Source organism: Drosophila biarmipes, chromosome 2R (genome assembly GCF_025231255.1).
Source record: "Drosophila biarmipes strain raj3 chromosome 2R, RU_DBia_V1.1, whole genome shotgun sequence".
In the NCBI taxonomy this organism is placed as follows: domain Eukaryota; kingdom Metazoa; phylum Arthropoda; class Insecta; order Diptera; family Drosophilidae; genus Drosophila; species Drosophila biarmipes.
Genome location: NC_066615.1, coordinates 23,406,472 through 23,428,277, shown reverse-complemented (window position 1 = coordinate 23,428,277; position 21,806 = coordinate 23,406,472). Strand labels below are relative to the sequence as shown.

General features: G+C 47.1%; 4 protein-coding genes across 9 annotated transcripts; 2 read left to right on the top strand and 2 right to left on the bottom strand.

Annotated features, from left to right (window-relative positions):
* Positions 1-4,270: 4,270 nt before the first annotated feature.
* LOC108022569 (uncharacterized) lies at positions 4,271-10,877 on the bottom strand. Of its 5 annotated transcripts, none has more exons than XM_050887447.1 (9): positions 10,040-10,877; positions 9,555-9,831; positions 8,567-9,497; positions 7,898-8,453; positions 7,405-7,824; positions 7,154-7,348; positions 6,423-7,099; positions 6,153-6,365; positions 4,271-4,699 (listed from the first exon to the last, which is right to left on the bottom strand). In XM_050887447.1, the coding sequence occupies exons 2-9, from the start codon at positions 9,786-9,788 to the stop codon at positions 4,602-4,604; spliced, it is 3,324 nt and encodes a 1,107-aa protein (XP_050743404.1). In that variant the 5' UTR covers positions 9,789-9,831; positions 10,040-10,877; the 3' UTR covers positions 4,271-4,601. The 5 variants fall into 5 exon arrangements, with proteins under 5 accessions (XP_050743404.1, XP_050743403.1, XP_050743405.1 ...); XM_050887446.1 differs by having other exon boundaries at positions 7,405-7,827; positions 10,040-10,876; XM_050887448.1 differs by having other exon boundaries at positions 4,271-6,077; positions 7,405-7,827; positions 10,040-10,875.
* Positions 10,878-11,120: 243 nt separating this feature from the next.
* On the top strand, positions 11,121-18,748 carry LOC108022883 (dnaJ homolog subfamily C member 21). 2 transcript variants are annotated; one of them, XM_050888296.1, is made up of 3 exons: positions 11,121-11,304; positions 16,858-17,560; positions 17,621-18,748. In XM_050888296.1, the coding sequence occupies exons 2-3, from the start codon at positions 16,955-16,957 to the stop codon at positions 18,635-18,637; spliced, it is 1,623 nt and encodes a 540-aa protein (XP_050744253.1). In that variant the 5' UTR covers positions 11,121-11,304; positions 16,858-16,954; the 3' UTR covers positions 18,638-18,748. The 2 variants fall into 2 exon arrangements, with proteins under 2 accessions (XP_050744253.1, XP_050744254.1); XM_050888297.1 differs by having other exon boundaries at positions 11,162-11,178.
* On the bottom strand, positions 18,666-19,890 carry LOC108022884 (LHFPL tetraspan subfamily member 2 protein). Its single transcript, XM_017092082.3, has 3 exons — positions 19,137-19,890; positions 18,974-19,087; positions 18,666-18,924 (listed from the first exon to the last, which is right to left on the bottom strand). The coding sequence occupies exons 1-3, from the start codon at positions 19,537-19,539 to the stop codon at positions 18,782-18,784; spliced, it is 660 nt and encodes a 219-aa protein (XP_016947571.1). The 5' UTR covers positions 19,540-19,890; the 3' UTR covers positions 18,666-18,781.
* A 234-nt stretch (positions 19,891-20,124) lies between these two features.
* On the top strand, positions 20,125-21,768 carry LOC108022885 (epidermal growth factor-like protein). The gene is made up of 3 exons (XM_017092083.3): positions 20,125-21,378; positions 21,435-21,545; positions 21,603-21,768. The coding sequence occupies exons 1-3, from the start codon at positions 20,975-20,977 to the stop codon at positions 21,703-21,705; spliced, it is 618 nt and encodes a 205-aa protein (XP_016947572.1). The 5' UTR covers positions 20,125-20,974; the 3' UTR covers positions 21,706-21,768.
* Positions 21,769-21,806: the final 38 nt, after the last annotated feature.

Here is a 21,806-nt window from a genome sequence, read left to right as displayed (position 1 = left end):
TATCTCCGCATAGATAAAGTGCTTAAGGCGACGCATTCCCATGCCTCCAATTACAAAATAAGTCCCGCCCGGCCGATTCACAATATGTGGCCGTGAAATACTGTCGATCATGCGGCTGACTCATGGCCATATCTACCCTGCGCTCAAGTTCAGGGCGGGGGAGGTCCAGGCTATCGGTGGCTGCCGAGTTCTTGGACCCGTGCCCGGAATCAAGAGCTACATAAACACCTGACGTAGGGTGCTTCAATCGCAAACACGCGAAGTAGTAGTGTATGCTCCCTATCGGTCTTTCGTCTCGATCTCAATTCCGAATTCAGATTATGCTTCGGTGAACTGCGCTGTGTAATCTGCTTTTAGAATGTCAGGCCATTCTGGTAAGTATGTATCTGGGCCAAGTTAATTGTGCTCTCCGCCGCGGCCACTTGACGGCTAGTTAGTGTTTATTTCTGTTTCTATTTCGGTGGTGCTCTTGGACGTGGCCTTATCATGGTGGTGACGAGAATGCGACCAGTCTCATGGAAGCCATGAACTTGTTTCGTGCTTATCGGCAGACTCCACTTGAGCGGTTTCCAGGGTCTTCCTCCTCCTGGCCCACTGAGTCGAATGGAACCCAATCCGGCTGCTGTTCTGGGGGATTTCTATTGCTAGAAGGTTCTTCTGCTCCTCTCGGGCAATCAATTAGCGCCCTGCTAAGGCTTCCGCATCGCAAGTGGAGGAGCCGAGGGGCGGGTGGCCAGCCATTTGCAAACTGCGCCAGTCTCGGTCTCAGTTTCAGTTTATTTTTCGTACATTTGTTTTGGCCCGGTGGATTGGCTGAGATTTCGGCTGCTGTGAGCCAAAACTTGTTTACGGTTCTAGCTCGCTTTCGGCTTGGCTTCCGCTTGTTGTTGGCTATCTGCTCGCCTTAACCCCGCACAGAGGCGCTGATAGACGGAAGTATCATAACTCAGCGAAGATCGATACTCCGGCTATGCTGCGTTGTTTCGCTTCCGTTTATTGACCCCGCCCGGTCCGGCAGCATCTGAACCTTGAGCGCCGCGCAGAAGATTCGTCCCCGGTCCCCAGTTCCCTGCCCCCTCTCCAGTTCCAGTTTCAGTTGCCCAGAATTAGCATAGCGACCACAAAAGAAAGTCGGAGTCGGCGTGAGTCAGCAGTTTGGGCCGTTTGTAACTGGTCAAGCACTCCGCCGTCGCCCAAGGTCCGATTCCAAGGGGCCAAGGCTGGAGCTGCTGTTCTTCAGCATTGAGCTGCACTAATCGCAGCTGCCGCAGCAACAAAGTCGGAATCAAATTTTATCACGTGCCGTCGTCGCGATCCGAAAATAACTCGGCATGCAAATCGAAACGAGAAATTAATTAATAACGGCACTCCGACCAGCTCCAACTCCAGCGGAGATTAGCATGGGGGTCCGAAAATACCGAGAAACACTTCCGTTTGACCCCAGACCGCCGTGAGTACGTAGTACGCAGGCGGAAGCCGAAAGATCTTGGCCGGAGCCTTAGCGAGTCGCAAGCCAATTGTACTCCGACTGGATCAGCTAATAGCGCTCAATTTCCGTTAGGGCCGCCTCCCCAGTAGCCGACTTCCTGCTTCCATTCGCGGATGCTGGTCTCGTTATGGCCGCCGATCGGTCGATCGCTATGGATGGGATGGGGTTCTGGAGCCAAATCGGGCCCGACTTATGGAATAGAATTCCGCATTATGCTGTCAGCAGGTACGTCACATCGCTGAATAATTAGAGCCCCGTCCACACGCCCATCTGCGGGCCGCGATAGATGAATAGCCAAGCGCAAACAGCAAACGGCACTCACGATCTCGCGGGGATTGGCGGGGCCGGAGCGAGTTGGCGGCCAGCTCGGCGAAGTCGGTTCATGGCTAGCCACTGGTACAAAGTCCAAAAACTCGAAATTCCACACTCACACATGGCCAGAGCCGCGCTCGACGGGCTCACACGGTAGACATTACAGCGAGCGCTAAATCACGCCAAAGATATTCATTCACGAACATTCTGCGGAGGCTGCTTCCCAGTCCGCGACATGCGACATCGGACGTCCAATACCCGGTGGGATGCACCCACCGACCGCGGCTCAAAGTCCAGCGATCAACTCGATCTCCGGCCGAATGGGAGCGAGCGCTAATTGAGCACCCTCGAAATTAATTAGCTTGACCCACTCCACACAATAAAGGGGAGCTCACACTCGCGAAAGGTGGGCCAAGTTCGAAGAGCCGCCGTGACGTCAGGGTTTTCGAAACGGAGGCACTTGATCCACCCGAGGTATGTACTGTACAGCCAAGAACAGGTTCATGGGGAGGTGGGGAGTTCTACACGGGAAAGATATGATGTGACATGATGACCAGCTCGATATCAGCATATCAGATTCGTACAAAAATAATAAATTGTATCATTGCTTATGCCACTTTGTTTATTTTTGTGCTGTGTGTACTAAGGGCTGCCACGGCTGAGTTGAGTGCCATTTTTAGCAGCCAACTGTGACCTGTTTGTCGGAAGGGTTTCAATCAGAGCGGGTCAGAGCTAGCTGGAAACCCCCCAAGTCCGCGAGGTGGGAAGCTGGAAGTCAGAACCGGACAATCAGCTACGCAGCAGACCGAGCCAATTTTTGCACACTGCCGCATGACGGGGCTGATTTCCTTTGTCAGCTCTGTTTTGGCGACTCCTCGTCCCCAGCTGCCACAGCGCCGCCCTCTGCCTATCCAGGCGTCGATTGTTTGCTATTGCGCGCATTTGTCCCAGGTTGCGAAACTCTGAAGAAGTGGCTGACGCAACATTGAGAACGGGCCAAAAGACCCCTACCGCAGATCACTCATTCGCCCTGTGCGCCAGTGTGAGCAATTACAAGCTTACAAGAGGAGGCGCAGGCAAAAGCTCGGACCTGCCTCACACACACACGGGCGGCGAGTCATTGGACTAGTTTCATAACTGCCAAAACAACAACGTGCCCCTCCCCCACCACGCAGCTGCTTGGAGCTGAGCGCAAGCGCAGCCACAGCGCGGCTTCGGTTTCTGTTTCGGACTCGGCGTCGGGCTCGGCCCGGGCTCAGGTGAATCTGAATGCCACACACCTGGGTATGACCTTCATGGCTAAAAACAGCGGTTGCGGCGCCGCGACTGCGCTGCCCAGCCACTGCCACCGCGGCAGGGGCCGCGACTGCGCCGGCGCAGCGGGCCAGCACTAAAGCAACATTTTACGGCCAAAACCCAAAGCGTCAGCGGCGCACAACAACAAGAATCCCAATAATAATAACAATAATCGACAAAGACGTTAAAAAGCAGCAACAACGCACAACAGTCAACACGACGCACGACGGCTAACAAAAACCACAACAACTGAGCCCCCGGCCCCCGCTCGGAGTCCGAAGCTTTCGGCGCGCTAATCGCTCGAGATGAGATCGAAAGCTGCACTGCAGCCCCAGGTCGTACGGAGCCCGCAGTCGCATTCAGCAATACCCTAACCGGAAATCCCCGCGTTTCCCAAAAGTTTTAGTACTTTTGGGTACGTTGCGGCAGTGTACCTTATCTAGTTCACTTTCGCTCTTATTTGTACTTCGCATTAAGCTCTGGTTTAAAAGGTCAATAAGATAATATTCCCTCCGTTAGTCCGCATTCTACATATACTGTTTCACTCTTTATTTTTTTTAGTAATTGAAGTGCTCAAATTATCAAGTTTTTTCGCTTCCTTTAACCTGCGGCATTCTTTGGGAAAGTACCTTGCGTCAAGCAAGAAGCAAAACAAAGCAAGGCAGAACTATGCAGCTAGGGGACCGGCCCCTGCCTTTAGGATTGCATTCCGCCTCCTGGCTGAGCGTGGAGGCCGAACCAGTTTGGCCATATAGGGCACATCTCCAGCGCGGCCAGAGCAGGTCGCGCCTCCTTCACTGGGCCACCAGCCACTTTATGGCCGCTCTTTCGAGCCATGTTTTGCCCACTTAACGCTGATTTGATGCTTCGAGCGTGGCCCGTCGATTGGTATTCCAGGGGGCAGGCAGCCAGGCAGCCGTTCCTCGACTGCCCGCTCCCTGTCTCGCTCCCCATTTGCATAATTAGCAGCTGCGGGCACGGACGACCAGTCCATGATCTGTCTGCTAATTTTCCATTGGCGATGCTCTTCTGGGGATTTTTAGAACAGTGCGGGTTATTTTTACAGCCAGACATAACAACGAGCGGGATGACAAGAAACGGGGTTCGGACCGGCGTCTGTGGAAATTCCACCATGACTGGCATCGGGGCCGAACGATCGAGAAGCAATTAAGATAGGCGGTTCAAAATATTGGTCCTTTATTGACGTTCAAAGTACATGGGTTCGGTAATTACAGGCGTCGTCGTCTGATAGGATAATGGGTGTTCGGCAACAACGAATATCACCCATACCACACGTGGTACCGGATGCCATCCCCGTCGCGGGAGTGAATCTGCTGCAGTCTCTCCTAAGTTGCGGTTTGTAAATCGTCTTATCAAAAGCTCGTCGGATTGTCTTAAGGTCGCTTAATCGGAATCGGAAAACCAAGTGAATATTCGAATCTAGGGCGCATAAATTACCGTGACAGCTGCAGGGTGGAACTGCGCATTAGCAGCCCACTAAAGTTCAAAATATCGAGTTCGATGTCTTGATTTCGCGGCGTGCGTCTTTCGCCTTGCGGGCCAATGGTCGGAGCTTGGTGCTTGGCGCAGGGTGCCCGTAGCCTGGTGTTCGATGTTCAAGTGTCGCGTCGCGGGTGAAACTAATTAAGTAAATTTAACACAGCATACCCGACCACTACCCCTGCACTATAAGCAGGCACTAGTACGTAAGCGAAAACGAAAACTAATTGCAATTTTAATTTCAATGGGAAACAAGTACGCAAAGCTACAAAGTGCACTCGGGTGTGAAACGAAAACCAAACATAACTGTTACGCTATATGTAACTACTCCATACTTACTACTCTGTGGATCCCCTTGGGTCGGATCTCGTTTGATTTCGGTCTTGGGTTTTCATTAAGTTTATTATCACGTTACAGTACGACTTAGATTATGTATTCTCTGTGTAGGTTCTACAGCGTCTATATGCATATTAAGTGGGTACACAACACAATACATAATTCATAATTACACGGGTCGATTAATCCAAATTACAACCAATTCGCCCCCAACTGGAAATCATTACAACTTTTGCCAATTCAACATATTATAAACTCGTGGTGAGACCAATTGGTATAGTCGATTTTGGTTAGATTTGTCCAATGTCTTGGATAAAAACACAATCCTCTCTACTTAACTGAGGAAACAAAACAGTAAAACAAAGGGATTTCCTTTCATTGGTCTACAAACAATTTGGCTAAACAATTTTCGCTTGGATGGATCGTAATACAATTTACTTAAAGGACTACATCTGAATACTTTTGCGATAATGCTGATTAAGTGAAATGTTCTAGCAAGTCTAGCGATAAGATGAGCTCTCTAATTGTAGGCGAGGTTCATGTGAGATATGCATAATTAATTTGGGATTTCCTTCCACATTAACGCACTCGCACACGCTCGATAAGTAACTAAGGAGTATTACCAGCTATTGACTTATGTAGTTTAGTATAGTGAGTAATATCAACGTATTCAAGCTAAGGTTGGATAGTATAAGTTGTAGGATAGTTAAACAGAACTTGTGTTTTGAACACATTTCCCGCTTGGAAACAAATATTAAGTATAACGCTAGGATTTCTCAAAAAACAACAAGAAGTCAAAGTCAAAAATAAACTTAATCGATAAATATAATGTCATTATAAAAATGTGTTGATATGCTTTATCTAAAAACAAATTATATATCAAAGGACATTTTTAAAATAAAGAAGATTTCAAACAGAAAACACTTGGGTTATGTAAACGGTTGTAAAAACTCCATCAAAAACAATTCGCTACATGCTACTAATTTTTCGTAATAACTTTCCATAACAGTCCATCGTTCCTATTACGGCCCATGTAAATAATCGTCTTCTCTTATCAGTTAGAAAGTTATTGCGCTCAGTTTCAGTGTCTAGTCTGAGGATTCGGTTGGACTGTTAGCTTAGGTCTTAGTGAACTAGTTACTGTCTAGATAATGCATGATGCGTTATTATGATGATGATGATATTAGCCCTATTACTCAGTTCACTCAGTTCTATTCACCATTTAGGCCACTCAACTGGTGGCTCTGATGCTCCAAGCTGCGCTTCAAGTCGACGATGGTGTTCAGTATGAGCTGCTGCTTGCGGTTACTACCGCCCATTGCCTGGCCCTTGGCCTCGTCAACGGTCACGTCTTGCATAGAGCTCTTGGCCGACACGGAGGCCGTAAGTTTAATTTGCGAACGCTCGTTCGACTTGCTCCGTCCGTTTGTATCTGTATTTAATTCGTAACGTAAAGGGGTCACCAATAAGCCAAGATTTAACGACTTACCCAATTCCAAGTCAAAGTTCTTTTTTATGCGCTCGAAGGAGGAGCTTCCCTTGTAGACCTTTCGCTTCAAGGGCTCGCTATGTGGGCAATAAAAGTTGTTGTTTATCTGTGACTCCGCATGCAATTTATGCTGTGTTTGGGCATTCATCTTGATCTTCATGTTCGACTTCTGCTGTGGCAGGTAGTTCTGATTGCCAATATCCTCCACAGCAATGCTCTCCATCTCGGAATCACTACCGTTGAAACTGATCACCGTTGTCGTGGTCGTGGATGTCACCATCATAGTGCGTCTCTTGCCCTTTGGACTCTCCTGAAGGCGCCTGCCATTTAGCTGAAGCTGCGGCGAGAGTGGAGCAGTGGGAGTGTTGCCGCTCATCTTGCGGGGCGGCAGCTCAGGCGGAGCATTTTGATTCATGAAGTTGGTCAGGTGCGTCTTGCGAGGACTACAACGTCCCAGTTTGGGACTGTTTGGTGGCGAGGAAGCAGAGGAAGTCTCAAACTTCAGCATCTCAATCCGCTTATTAATGGCTGCGGCTAATTCATGCTCGAGCGGAGGAGGATTCGGAGGTGGCGCCGGCTTTTTCGAGTCCACCTCACTGTTCTTGAGCATCTCTACGCGCTTGTTGGCCAAAGGATTTAGGCGTCTCGGACTGGCGACGGGAGTGTCTCTGGGAATACTGTAAGTAATACGTTAGTGAAATTATATGGATACTGAAACTAGTGTTTTCCACCTTTGTAAGCTGTTCTTCATAGATTCCAGCAAAGACTCTGCTTCCATGATGAGCTGCTTGTACTTCATATCGGCCTCCAAGTCTGCCTTGAGAAGAGCCTTTTCGCTTTCTGCGATGGTAAGTGTGTTCTTCTCATTGATGCTACCAAAAATCAGCGAGTTGGAGCGGTTTGAGAGAGGGGAAGTCTTGTAGATCCTATTTATAATGATCGTTATAATACTGAACAATAAATGTCAAAGATTATTTTCTACCTCTCCCGGGCATTCAGTAGATTACGGCGTAAGCAGACGGGCGTACCACCTACACTTCGGGTTCCGCGAGGCTCACGGAGTGGGGACGAGGGGATCTTTTCGCGGTTTTCGCAGCTCTTCTTGCGGGTCTTAAGGAACCTTTTGCGTCGACGCTGTTGGTAGCTTTCTCCCGTCTCTTGGCCGCTTTTGCGACGAGAGCGGGTTGAAGCCTTCCTTTTCATCATTGGACTAGCCGGCTGGTTCGAATAGTAATGGCAGCTGCCTAGATTGCGCGAAAGGTCCTGGCGGTCGATTACCACCTCTTGCATTGAAGAAGTGTCTATAAAGTCAATATCCAAAAGCTCGTCCGTGTCACACTCATCACCCGCATCCTGTCCAGTGTCCAGCTCCGAGGCGCAGCAGTCAGTAATATCCGAGTCGCTGCTGAAATACAAATGGAAAATGAGAAGCCCACTTAACATGACTAGGAGAGCAGTGGAGGACTGCAGCTCACCTTAGTATGTCAGTCTCCTTTTCGTAGATGTAGCTCTCGTCAAACTTCCCAATCATCTCGTTGAGTGTGGCCTCGTCATCACTGAGCACGAAGGAGATGGTGGTAGCTCCAGCTCCACCGCCAGCCGCCATAGGCGCTGAAGTTGTTGTCGTCTCCGCTTGCTCCATGTGGCGACGCTTTATGGTGTGTGGGGCATGCAGATTTTCCACTTCAGTCGACGACGAAGAGCCCTCGGACTCGTAAGCGACCCCAGAACCAGGTGCACCACCAGACACACCCCCAACAGTGTCCACACCTGCAACTTTGGCAGACTTGCTAGGAGTGGCTCGGCAGTTGGGGGTGACTGTATGAGCGGCTGCCTTTCCTGCTTTGTTTGCTGTTGTTTTGGCCGCCGGAACTTCCAGCTCATTGCTCGACTTAATGCCCGAAGAGGTCGTGGAAGTGGTGCTGGTGGCATCCAGATCCATGCGCGTGGGGCCCGATGAGGCTGGTAAGTGCTCTCCCGTGTTGTACCAGGGATTTGTTCTTATGCGACAGCGCTGTCTCGGCGAGGGAGCTGCAAATGAGGGGAAAGAAAGCAGAGTGGGATGCTACTTCAGTCAAGTCGAGACTCTAAATGGGTTAATTGCTCAGTTTGCCAGCGGGCGGGTTAACAGCACCGGCACTCACATTCAAAAAGCTTGGGCTGCTGCCGCACAGCCAGTGGACTGGGCGACGACTCCAGGCCATGATTGGCACTTGCGAAGTTGCTCTTGGGCAGCGGATCCATGGGCGACATCTCTTCAATGCGGTTTAGGCCGAACTTGTAGCGCTGCGCCTCTATGGCCAGCGAATTGACGCTCTTGGGGAAGTAGTGGGTTCCCGAGCGCATGTTGATGTAGTACTCGGGCGGATTGTAGTTGCTGGCGGCGCACGGCGATGTGCCATCTGTGGAGTAGCCCGTAGAGTAGGCGCTCTCTGGCGAGGGCAAGCTGTGGGGCCGGGGTCCCGGCATAAAATTGCTGCGCTGCATTCCGCGGGGAGTCCGCATACGGGAGCCGGAAGGAGGAGCCGGAGGGACTGGGGGCGTAGTTGTCAAATTGTCCAGAGACTCGCCAAGCTGAGCCGGTGCCAGCTTGGAAGGAAGCAGGCGCCCGTACCGGACATGGTTCTTGCTCTGCCTGGGCTCCTCCTCGTAGATAAGACGCATGCCGGTCAAATTCTCCGACTGCGGACGCTGCTGCTCCGCAATGGGGGCCGGAGGGCGGAGTAGCAGAGCGCCCACCTCCTCGTACTCCACCTCCTCCTCGGGTGGAATGTGGTATTCCCCATTTATGGACTGCTCCTTAAAAGTGGCTTGCTTGCCAGAAGAGGGCTCCTTGGAGCCTGTTGACCAGGACAAGGACGATATGGAGGACGAAGAGCAGTTTACCCTGATGGGCGACTTCTCGGCGCAGGAGTTGTCCTTGCTATTGGGCACACTTAGATGGTGCGAAGGCTGCTGCAGCGGCTGGTGCTGCTGATGACAGTGCGGAGCGTAAAGCAAATTGTCCGACTTGGGCGAGGTTATGACGTAGGAGTCTTCGTCTGGGGATTGCCAGCCATATCTACGACTGGGTGGCTACGGAAAAATAAAAGACGTAAGCAGCTGGCCAATTCTCCAGTGGAAATCACTTACGTGGCACTGGATGGGCGAGACCTCGCGCCTCCGCACCGGACTGGCGATGCTGTGGCTCCCGCTGCTGGTCAGGACCGGACTGGTCAAGTTGCTTCCCTGCGGGGGCAGGGTGCCCGCCTTCTTCCCGGAGCAAGAACTGCCCGTTTCCGAGACCGCTTGCTTGTGCTTGCTGCCCTTCTTTCGGGGACGCACGATGTGCGTCTCCATCCAGGAGCGCAGCTTGGATCCAAACATAGTGGTATCCCTAGTCTTAACCAAAATGGACGGATGGTAGTTGCTGAAAGGGAAGAGGTCATTAAGCTGGCTGGCTGCAATTCAGCTGCAACAATGGAGATGGAGCCAAGCGGCCTCCAGGGACCACTTTGCGCTGATAAGGAAATCCATTTATGGGGGCACAAAAGCCGAACAGCGCTTCAGCAGGGTCACATTTTCAATAGTTTGTGTGGGATGGCGGGGGGCTGTGCTGGAATTTTATGCGAAATTACCTTATTCGCAAATGCAGACAACGTCGGCCTCATAATATCCTTTGCGCCTCCTTTTATTGTGGCGCCCACACACACACACTCTCGCAGCCGATGAAAGGGCAACGGTAAATCTACACCAGAACACACACACGGACACTGTCGGCTTCCTGTGTTTGTGTTTGTTTGTTTTTTGTTGACGGTTTTTTGCCGTTTTCCGTTACGTTCAGGCCGAGTACCGACGCACCCAATGTTGTTGGGGGTTGTTCGTAAGCCGAGATGCTTCAAGGACTCCACTCCCCTTTCCACGGCCCCGGCGCAGTAACTCCTTGCGTGTGTGTGTGGGTGGGCGAGCCAGCGGGGTTGTCTGTGTGTAACTGTTCTCGGTTGTAAATCCTACGTAACTGTAAATTTTATGTCTAGCTATTTTCCTTTCCTCGCCGACTCAAACGCTTTACGATATTTTGGCACTTTTCTTGTGTTGTTACGGCTGATTGGCAATATTCGAGCTTCGATTCCAGTCGCTTATGTATATTTGTTTTCTATGCAAATTATGTGAAAATGTTTTCGCAAATTATAAGGAAAGAAGCTCAGCGGTCTTCCGGGAGAGACTGCAAGTCCCGTTGTTGGAAACTGTTTTTCTTCACTGCAACTCGGGTTTTAACTTTTTCCTTTCCGCGGCTGTGTATGGGTATGCGAAGTATAATCTTTGGTGGTTGCGAGAAAAGCGTGCGGCAGAATTCAGTGAACCAAGGATGCGCGGACACGAACGGAAAACGGAAGGAGAACGTCCGTCGCCGCCGAAGGGAAGAAAGCTAATGACGGAATGCGCAGTTTCGTAGGATTGCCAGGATGTGCCACTTGCCGCTACATTACTGGGTATACGAAGTGCTGGTAAAATAGGACTTGGCAGCCATTCCTAAAGGCACATTCCCGCTAAAACTAAAGATTTACGGCTTTTAGCCCAAAAGTAAGCTATTTAATTGGACTTTTAAGTTTTCCCTTGGCGCTTTGCAACACTGGCGGCAACGACGCATTTGTGAGCAACAGCTGTGCTGTCCTCCACTTCCTTTCCGGTCTGGCAACCCTACCAAATTATTTGTTAAAAAGACAACATCATCTTTCGCGTGCTGACTGTTGCATGCAACGGAGGTGTTTGAGCAGTGTGTGATACCGATTTTTACTTATTCTGTTTTTTTTCAAAACAAAAATATAACGTAATATATACGTTTAATACCTTTTATAAATATTTGTCTGTTGTTATTGGTTAAATAAACAATCAATTACGGGTAAAGTTACTCCAAGAAAAATGGCCTCCTCCGAGGCCAAGGGTAAAAACCCTTATTCGGAGCTGAGCAACGTTAAAAGGCCGAAATTATCGCCCTTAAATAAAAAGAAAAAACCTACGGATAACAATTTAGTAGAATCGGAAAGCGAAGAAGTTGTGATGAAAGAAGTCATTGACCCTGTAAGTCATCCGAGTCCAACCAGCCAAGTAAGTGGTAAAGCTATAACGGATCCTGCTAGCAAAGAAGAGAAGAGAGAAAGTGGAAATTTGGAAAACAACGGATACTCGTACAGCAGCGCTCACAAGGGACCCTTTGTGGTCTACATAGACAAAATTGGTGAAACCAATGGCGAAAACCGACCTAGAAGAGTTCCTATAAATCCTCTTGAACTAAATGCTGTCCTGCTAAAATTAAATATTAAAGATATAATTTCAGTAAATAAGATTGGTTATGGGCGCTGCAAGGCTGAGTGCAAGTCAGCAACGGCAGCTAATAGCATCCTGTCCTCAAATCTTAAAAGTAATGGTTACGAACCTAAAATTCTTAAGCATTTCATTTTTAAAATGGGTATTATTTTTAATATTCCGACAAAATTTTCCGACTCTGAACTTAAGGAGTACATTTCTTCTCCAGTACCTATTCAAGAAATAATTCGTGTGAAGACTAAGGACCGAGACAATAAAGATATTTTTATTAACACTCCTAGGGTTAAGATTCTTTTTAAAGGTACTCAAATTCCCAACGAGATTGTCTTCCTGTACACCAAAATTAATGTTAGTCCATATGTTCCTTTTAGTCAATGTTTTCGTTGTTTTAGATTTAATCACTTTGCTCAGCATTGTAAACAAACTGAACAAAAATGCAGTAAATGTTCTCTTTCGCATTCAAGAGAACAACAATGTAATCAACTCGTTTGTGCCAACTGCAAACAAAATCACCCAGCCACCTCTCTTGAGTGCCCTGCTCGTAAGAGAGCGTACGCTATCCAGAAATGTATGACTATTGAGAATTTATCACGAAATGAAACGAAGATTAGGTACCCCTCTCTCTTCCAAATTTTAGATGAAGTCGACACCAACGACTTAACCCACTTCCCCCAGCCAACATGGCAAAGAAAATCTGCCAATCCAGTGTTACAAAATAATACCAAAATAGCTACCCAACAAATATTTGCACAAAACCCTTTTAATAAGGTTGTTAAGAACTCTCTTAACAAGAAAAACGAAGATAAAAATTCACGCGACACTATGATCAGCTGGAAAGCTGCTCTTTATGAACATGAGTACACTCCAAACGAAAAGTTTTCTCTCATTCATTCTAATCCACCTAGTTCCTCACCCTCTAGTCAACCTTTTTTAGACAATCCAGCTCTTGAAGCTGCGGAGAATAGCTTAAATCAATTAGCTTCTGAAATATCCTCATTTCTAGTCAACGAAACAACCAATTTAGTACCTGAATCAAGAAACTTTTTAGAGAATTTAAGAAACAGAATAGCACTTACAAACTCAAAAATTGATTTGTTCAAAATTAATCAACTTGTTTAATTTTGAATAATAACTTTTTTATTTATTTATTTATCTATTTACTTATTTTTCTGATTTTTTTTTTTTTTTTTTTTTTTTTTTTCTGTTAAATTAATTGTTTTTTATTTATTCGTTTTTCTTTTCTCTTTCATTTGTCTATCTGTTTTCATTTGAAAATAAAACATAAAGTTATATTATTTAAATGACAATAAAAATCCTACAGTATAATATTCAGAGCTTAACTGCTAATAATAACAAACAATTACTAGAATTATTCTTAGTAAACAATAACATAGACATAGCAATTTTATCAGAGATATGGATTTCCAATAATTCCATGTGTAGCTTGGCAAATTATAATTTTGTATGTAAGCCGCGTAACGATGGTTATGGAGGCGTTGGAATTTACTTAAAAAAACACATACGCTTTAAACAAATCAACTGTGATATTAGCTTAGAAGTCATTGGTATCCGTACAATTAACCTAAGAAATAATATTAATATTTTCAGTGTCTATGCTGCTCCCAGCACAGACATTAATTCTTTTCAACAAGGCTGCGATGATCTATTTACTATTGCTGCTCAATCGAGTGGTCTAACTGTCATAGGTGGTGACTTCAATGCCAAATCCAGCATTTGGGGTAATAATACTCAAGATGTCAGAGGCGGTATTTTAGAAAATTCCCTCTTACACTCCGGTTTCTTTTGCCTTAACAACGGCTCTCCAACTTACTCCCATAACCCATCCTATACTTCAACACTCGATCTCACTTTCATTAATAGTAGCAATCTTTGTTCTAACTGGTCCTCAATAAATTCTAAAATATCAAATAGCAATCATTTCCCAATCTTAATTGAAATAGACCAAATTTCTGCTTCGACTAATATTATTAAATTTAACCATAATAAAATAATCAAAGACTTTTCCAAAATTCAAATTACAACGTTAGATAGCATTTCCAACTTATCCCAAACAATACACTGTAATAATTCAATTAAAATAAATACAAACAATAGATATGTTCCAAAAAAGTATTGGGACGAGGTATGTGAAAAATTGTTTAGATTAAGAAACGCGTGCAGACAAAAATATTTTAAATCCAAACTACAATCTGATGCTATTGCCTATATTAACAGTAATAAAAAACTTAACAACTATTATTATAAAATGAGAAAAGAAAACCTCAATAAGCTAGCAGAAGACATTTCTAACCCCTCTTCTCTGAAAGATATGTGGAACAAAATCAAAAATCTTAAACTTTTTAAACAAATTAAACCGTCAAACAGTGCAATATCTGACTCAGAACATAGAGATTTTCTCAATCAAATAGCCACAGCTCCCAACACTGCGATGTGTCCTGACGTATCTTTTTCTCCTGATCTGCTTTATAGATATACCAACTCTAATTTCTCAGCGCGTGAACTTCTTGACTTCCTTAACTCTCGTAACCCAGACTCGGCTAAGGGTCTTGACAACATTTCATACAGAATGCTTCTATCTCTACCCTTAAGTCAAATAGAAAAACTGGTATCCCTGCTAAACATTACTTTAGACAATGGGTTTATTCCAGATCAGTGGCGGAAAATAAGGGTTATACCTGTTCCCAAAAAAAATCTAGACTCTTCAATTATTACCAACAACAGACCTATCTGCCTTCTAAGTGTGACTTTTAAGTGCTTAGAAGGTTTGATTAAATTGCGGATGGAAGAGTACATTAATAAAAATAAAATTCTGCCACCAAGATCCTATGCGTTCAGAAAAAACCATTCTACTGCCCAATGCATCAACGATGTAATAAATAACATAGCCAACCTAAAAGCTCGTGGTTTCCACGTTACCGCAGCGGTTTTAGACTTAAGTAAAGCCTTTGATGCCGTCAATATCCCTATTCTGGGTAGCAAATTAGTTAGTTTGGGTTTCGACCACAATCATATTTATTTCATTATAAACTTCCTTAGTAAAAGAGTTCTCACTATGGGTACTGCAGAGATAACTGTAAACAAAGGAGTTAGTCAAGGTAGTTGTCTGAGTCCAATCCTCTTTAATTTATATACAGCTGAGCTTCACAGCTTAAGTAATGACCATGACAGTATTCTGTTCCAGTACGCTGACGACTTCTTTCTAGTCTGTTATGACAAAGTCTTTTCGATGGCTGAAGAGAAATTAGAACAAAAAGTAAATAGGTTTATGGAACTGTGCAATATTAATAATCTTACTTTTAATCCAGACAAATCAGCCACCATTCATTTTAATCTAAGAAAAAAACCTTTAAGTATCTTGTGCAATAATATTATTTTAAAAAATGTAAATAGTATAAATTATTTAGGTAGAGTCATAAGTTCAAACAACTCGTCTGTTCAGCATGTAAATAAAACGATCTCTAAATCGAATCAAACGAATATGTTTATTCAAATGCTCAGTGGTTGCCGCTTCGGAGTACATCCAAGCAAGTCACTACTCTTTTATAAAGCATTTATTAGAACTAGATATGAATACGCCTGCTCCTCTTTTTCAAACATATCAAAATCAGTACAAAACAATATAAATAAGCATGCTAATTTCCACCTTAGAAAGGCCTTAGGACTTATTAAATCGACTCCAATTAATATTATTTATAATCTTGCAGCTGAACTTCCTCCAGCTTATAGGATTAAATTCGCTACAGCGAAGGAGTTGGCCAAAACGTTCGCTCATGGACTACCATCTGCGTCGCTTCTGTCAAACTCCTTTGTAGCCAAAAATACTAGTTACAGTAGAATTTATGCTGAATTTAAAAATATCCTGGATAGTATTGCTCCTATTTGTCCTTACTCTCTGTCCACACGCAAGATTTCAGTTGACACAAATTTCTTTAAAGGTACTTGTACAAATAAAAAAATGGCAAACGAGACTATAATTCTCTCTTTATTTAAAGAAAAAATAAGAAGTTTAACCTCAAAAAATATGGAAATCATCTTCACGGATGGTTCTGTGTCGGAAAATTTTACAGGAGGTGCCTTTGTCCACTTAAATTCCAATTCGATAAAAAGTTTCTACACCGACAAAAAACTATCGTCGCTGACTGCTGAACTCACAGCCCTAGAAAAAGCCATTGACTTCGGTATTTCAAAAAAGTTCTCCAAAATAGCAATTTTAACTGACAGTCTTGGTGCCATCCAGACAATAAAGAACACGAACTCCAAAAACTGCATCTCTCAATGCATTCTGAAAAAAGTCATAAACAACCCAACCCTGCTATCCATAGAATTTCACCACATTCCAAGCCATTCCAATATTTGGGAAAACGATCTCGCAGATACAGCGGCTAAAAATGCTAAAATTAACGGCTCTTTCGCACCCGTCAGATGGACCCTTAAGGACGCAATCAATCATATGTTCGCGCAAATAAAACAAGACTGGGAGCGTGAATACAGTCTGTTCTCATTAGAGCGTAACAAGGGTTACTCTCTCCTCTCACCATATACCACTTCCAAGCCTTGGTTTAAAAACAAAGAACACCTATTCAACCGTATAGAAACGAAGACTCTAAACAGAATCTTAAGCGGACATGCTTTTGACAAATACACACTTTCCAAAATGAAAGTCTACGATAACGCCCTATGCGATTCGTGTAACGTTAATGAAGACATTTCGCATATTTTGTTAAATTGCTCAAAATATACACCAACAAGACAAAATTATCCAACACTACTTAAATATAACGATATCTATCGTTTACTTGGAAATGAACCAATTGAAAATTGGACATCGATTACCAGTTTCATTCGAGCTGCTAATATTAATATCTAATACAACACACTCCACACTGCTCATTTAACACACTATAACACCATCCACGCTTATACCAACTCACAAAATCTCAAAATTAAAATTTCTCACACATATTGATAACATTTTCATCGCTTATCGTTCATCGTCATCGCTCATCGTTCATTGTCATCATAACATCACCAGAAACTACTGCACGATATTTACATAGCTGTCCATTAAATTTTGTTTTTCTTGAAATTTAATTTCATACATTGGCAGTGGCGTTAACCCGTTCCAACGGGGCGGCCAAATAATTCTTCCCTCTTCACGGAAGGAAGTAACTTAATATTTAAAAAAAAAAAAAAAAAAAGACAACATGCGTTGCTACTACGAGGAGCTCGAGCTCCAAAGGGACGCCAGCGATGGGGACATCAAGACCGCGTACCGCAAAATGGCCCTGCGCTGGCATCCGGACAAGAACCCCGACCGACTGGCGGAGGCCAAGGAACGTTTCCAGCTGATCCTGCAGGCCTACGAAGTGCTCTCCGACCCGCAGGAACGCTCCTGGTACGATAACCACCGCGAGCAGATCCTGCGCGGCAAGAACTCCGAGTACACGGAGAACAGCCTGGACGTGTTCCAGTACTTCACCAGCTCCTGCTACAAGGGCTACGGCGATGACGAGCAGGGCTTCTACCGCGTGTACACGCAGGTCTTCGTCCAGATTGCCGCGGAGGACATCGAGTTCATGGACGAGGACGACCGACTGGGGATGGCGCCAGACTTTGGCCACGCGAACAGCAGCTACGAGGAAGTGGTAGGTCCTTTCTACGCCTTCTGGCAGGCCTACAGCACCCGCAAAACCTACGAGTGGCTATGCCCGTACGACGTCCGCGAGATCAAGGAGCGCTTTATCCTGCGCAAGGTGGAAAAGGAGATGAAGAAGATCGTCCAGGCTGCGCGGAAGGAACGGAACGAAGAGGTACGGAATTTACAACTTTTGGAAGAACCTCTTCTAATTCTCTGCTTAACTGTCGATTAGGTTCGGAACCTGGTAAACTTTGTGCGGAAGCGTGATCGCAGAGTCCAGGCTTACAGGCGAGTGCTTGAGGAACGCGCCGAGGCCAATCGATTAAAGCAGGAGGAGAAACACAAGGAGCAGCTGCGAAAGCGCCAGGAGGAACTGGCTGCCGTCAGGAAAAATAAAGTCTTTAACGAGGGCTACGAGGAGCAACTGAAGCAGTTGGAACAGCAGTACGGCAGTGAGTCGGACGAGTTCACGGATGAAGACGATGACGATGGGGACGGTGAGGACTCCGACAACGAAGGCGACCCGGAAGCCGAGAAATTCGAAGTAGAGTATGTGGACGATCTGTACTGCGTGGCGTGTAATAAGACATTTAAAAACGCCAAGGCGCGTGCCAATCACGAGGAGAGCAAAAAGCACAAGGAAAATGTTGAGCGACTGTGCCAGGAAATGGAGGAGGAGGAAGAGGCTTTCAACGACGCATCTCTCGAAGATACTTTGAATGGCGTGGGAGAGGAGCTAGACGAGCTCCAAATCGCTGATGATCAGTTATCGGGCGGAGAGCCACTGAGCGAAGAGGAATCTGCCCTCGCCAAGCGCAGCAAAAAGAACAAAAAGTCAAGGAAGTCAGCTGCCAAGCCAGCGCAAGAGGAAGTCAGCGATGGCCCAGACGATCCCATAGACCTCAAGGCAACCAAGAGCGAGTCAGAGGATGAAGACTGGAGTAAAGGAAAAAAGGCTGCGAAAAAGAGCAAAAGCAAAAAGGTGGCGGCGAGCAAGGTTAAGCTCCCAGAGCAAACTGCTTCGGAACCCATCCCAAAGGAGGCCAAAGCGGCTCCAAAAAGCGGAGATGAAGATCTCGACCCGACCAAGCCGCAACACACTTGCGTCACTTGTAGGCTCGTGTTTGACTCCAAGAATAAGCTATTTGCCCACCTGAAGAAGACGAACCATGGCGTGTATATACCTAAGGCCAAACCGGACGTCGAGGGCAAGCCTCCTGGCAAAGCTAAGGGCAAGCGCAACAAGTAGATCTGAAGGAAAACCCAGCCTCATCAGGATCCATAGTGTAGAAAAGTTAGACGTTTATTTATGCTAATGTTAAAGTTAATTCAAGAATGAAGTTAAGTATGCTCGCTCTAAGTCGGAGATTGTGTTTATTGAGTCCGGAGGCAGCTATGGAATGCAGACCAGTTTGCTGCCCGTCTCCACGCGTCGGCGGACGTGGGAGCGCATATTGGAAGTTTCCGCCTTGAGGCTAATGCCTGCGGCGAAGAAGGTCAGGATTACTCCTATGCTTCCGCAGAAAAAAGAGATTCCTGGGGGGTTAAGGTTAGTTCGGTTTAACAAGGAATTCGGCTCAAGTACCTATGCTGCAGTCGGCGGGGTAGAAGGGTTCCGCATCAGGACCGCACAGACGTTGAACTCGGCCAGCGCCCCAGCCCATCGGATGCAGGAACAGAGCTAGCATCACACTTATTCCTGGAAAGGAAATCTCAATCGACTCCTGGGACATATCACGAGTTCTTACCTGCCACCACCTGGGCGCAGGCCGTCATGTTGTGGATGCTCTTGCCAAAGGCCGACTGGCGGCAGCAGGTGAGCAGGGTTAGCAGCACAGTTACCGACATCAGGCTGAATCCCAGAGAGACGAAGAACATGGCCGCCTTCCATTCCGGGGGATAAACGCTGCTATCCGTGGCCAGTCCGTCCAGGTCGAAGCGGCCGCAGTGGAACCCTCCGTCTTGCATCACCTTGCAGCGCGTGTAAATGCCCACCGAGGATTGGCGATGCGGGCTGGTGCTGGAATTGAGGCTTTGGGTGGGGCCCACCAGCCACTTGGGCGTGACCAGGGCCACTGCGAAAAGCATATTCGCCACCAAGGAGCAAAGGAACCACGCCAGACTGGCGCTGGTGATGATAACGTAGCACATTTCGATGCTAGAGATCCGTTGGAGTTCACAGATTCGGCGATCGGCCTCGGGCGGTCGCAACGCGTCAGCACTTGCCGGATAGATAATAGACTCTAAGCGCTGCGGCTTTGTCTGGGCACGCACATCCCACACCCACTCCACAGTCAGCCACCACCACCGCCGCACCACTCGCCACCACCAGCAGCGCGGGGGCCAGAACAGAACTTCCTCCCAGCTGACCAGCCCGAAATGGAATTGTTTATTTTATGCTTTTGCCGTTCGCTGTTATGCGCTCTGCCGTCTGTTTTATGTTATTCACCCCACTCACACGCGCACGGAGGGTGGTTGGGGGAATTGGGGGAGGGCGAGGGCGAGGCGGTAGACCGCCCAGTACGCGGCTCGGTCAAGAACTCAATTCGTAGCTGACGTCGAAGCGAAGAAAGAGAGGCGCGCGAAGAAAGAACTCTGCCTCGATGGCGTTTTCGCTAATCCCCAAGCGGCTATTTGGCAACTTTGTGCCACACTCTGTATCTCTGGATCTGGACTTCCGTTCGCGCAGGCGTCGCCGTGTTTCCCTACTCCGTCAACTCTCGTCGACACCGACCGACTGAATGAATGGGGCCCATTAAAGCCAGCTGCACTCCAGACGGAGCCAGGCCCCGATCGCAGCACTGGGAGAAATGCTACAGTGGAACTGCACATTCGTTATTGGGGGGATCCAAATGTGCTTTCTAAAAAAAATATTTTTTAGACAATTAATTTTAATTATATAAAATTATGCAATGTTTTTAAATTTTAGAATATGATACTCTTAATTCTGAAATTATTTTTGCTGTTGGTTATTGAAATAATTTATATCAGGATTAAGATGACTCATGTGCATATCCTCGGCACTCCTGACTCATGCTCGCCTCTTTCGACTAACTTTGAAATTAAGAAGGTTTATATTGCAAACTACCCAACATTAACACAGTTTGGAAACTCAGTTGCAATGCATCTTGGCTAAAACTTTTTCAGTGTGGGCATGCAGATGTGGGCGCCGTCGCGGCAACATTGAGAGCGTGGAAATCCAGACATTCCAGAATCAGTCCCCAAAGTGCTCTCCCTGGCTCTCTACACACGTTCGAGTTGGATTCGATCAGACAACTCCCCACCGAAACCCCAATTTCGCCTCCTCCCCGCGATCGAGTGAGTAATGCTCCGTCGGACCCACTCGAACGATGCAAATGCTCTGATCATGTGTAATTTCGATCGAGACGATCTGCGGTCGAGCGGTTATCAGTTGACCGTCCGCTGGGGGCCATTGCGTCATCCGCACTTTGTTTGTACACAGCGATCGTGACCGAGGCAGTAATGGGATCCGCACACCAATTGCTCCGCCGGCGGAAGGCACTTTCACTCTCACTCTCGTTGCCGGAACAGAATCCGTTGGGCAGATCACTTGTCGGCGGCCAAGATGCCACTCCGGATGGCTTTCCTCCAGCTGCTGCTGTGGGCGGTGGCGAAGGGCCACTACTACTACGACTACGGCTATTGGCAGATCAACGAGCCTCCTCCGCTCTGCTCAGACTACGAAATGCTGGTGGTCAACACCCACCAGTGCGTGAGGCGCTGCAACATCGTTTGTCGGGATCGCGTCTGCTTCGAGGACGGACCCTGTCCCTGTGCCGATCAGTATCTGTCGGGGAACCCGGACGGAGTGGTCTGTGCCGCAACGTGCCTGCCCGGATGCACGGAGGCGGGTGGCTACTGTGCTGCTCCAGATCTTTGTGTGTGCCGCAAGGACAGAACGCACTACTTCGATCCCCTGTCCCAGAAGTGCCGCCGCAGGGCTGCCCGACTGCTGGACCCCTGCCTCGGGTGAGTTGAATCCTTGTGAGAGGAGTGTGAGAAGTGAACGTCCTTGTCTTTCGTAGACGTTGCACCCATGGCACCTGCTCCTCCGAGGGTCAGTGCATCTGCGCCCAGGGCTACGAGTTGAGGACGAGCCTGCTCCACGGACAGCAATGCATGCCCATCTGTGATCAGTGAGTTGGAGCGTCCCCTTACCATTTCCCCAGTCTAATCCCAGATTGTTTCCTCAGCAACTGCGGACCCCAAGCCTACTGCTTCGCTCCCAACTTGTGCGCCTGCCGGCACAAGCACTACCACTATACCCACAACGGTATCTGCTCCAGGGAGTACTGACCTTGGGAAGCCAGCTGCAAGCCAATGGGGCTGTTTTAGGTCTCGCTGCCGTCATCCTATAGAGCTCCCTAAAATTGTAAATGATGTTGTAGGTTTAATAA

Bases quoted from the DNA above. Each gene is read 5' to 3' on its own strand.
- LOC108022569 (XM_050887446.1), bottom strand. From the start codon at position 9,788: ATGTTTGGATCCAAGCTGCGCTCCTGGATGGAGACGCACATCGTGCGT. The intron at 7,349-7,404 runs GTAGAAAATAAT...CATTATAAATAG, and splicing joins CTACTGAATGCCCGGGAGAG to GATCTACAAGACTTCCCCTC. The intron at 4,700-6,152 runs GTGAATAGAACT...ATCGAACACCAG, and splicing joins CCAGTTGAGTGGCCTAAATG to GCTACGGGCACCCTGCGCCA.
- LOC108022883 (XM_050888296.1), top strand. From the start codon at position 16,955: ATGCGTTGCTACTACGAGGAGCTCGAGCTCCAAAGGGACGCCAGCGAT. The intron at 17,561-17,620 runs GTACGGAATTTA...ACTGTCGATTAG, and splicing joins GGAAGGAACGGAACGAAGAG to GTTCGGAACCTGGTAAACTT.
- LOC108022884 (XM_017092082.3), bottom strand. From the start codon at position 19,539: ATGTGCTACGTTATCATCACCAGCGCCAGTCTGGCGTGGTTCCTTTGC. The intron at 19,088-19,136 runs GTAAGAACTCGT...TTTCCTTTCCAG, and splicing joins CTGCGCCCAGGTGGTGGCAG to GAATAAGTGTGATGCTAGCT. The intron at 18,925-18,973 runs GTACTTGAGCCG...TTAACCCCCCAG, and splicing joins CCCCGCCGACTGCAGCATAG to GAATCTCTTTTTTCTGCGGA.
- LOC108022885 (XM_017092083.3), top strand. From the start codon at position 20,975: ATGCCACTCCGGATGGCTTTCCTCCAGCTGCTGCTGTGGGCGGTGGCG. The intron at 21,379-21,434 runs GTGAGTTGAATC...TGTCTTTCGTAG, and splicing joins CTGCTGGACCCCTGCCTCGG to ACGTTGCACCCATGGCACCT. The intron at 21,546-21,602 runs GTGAGTTGGAGC...TTGTTTCCTCAG, and splicing joins TGCATGCCCATCTGTGATCA to CAACTGCGGACCCCAAGCCT.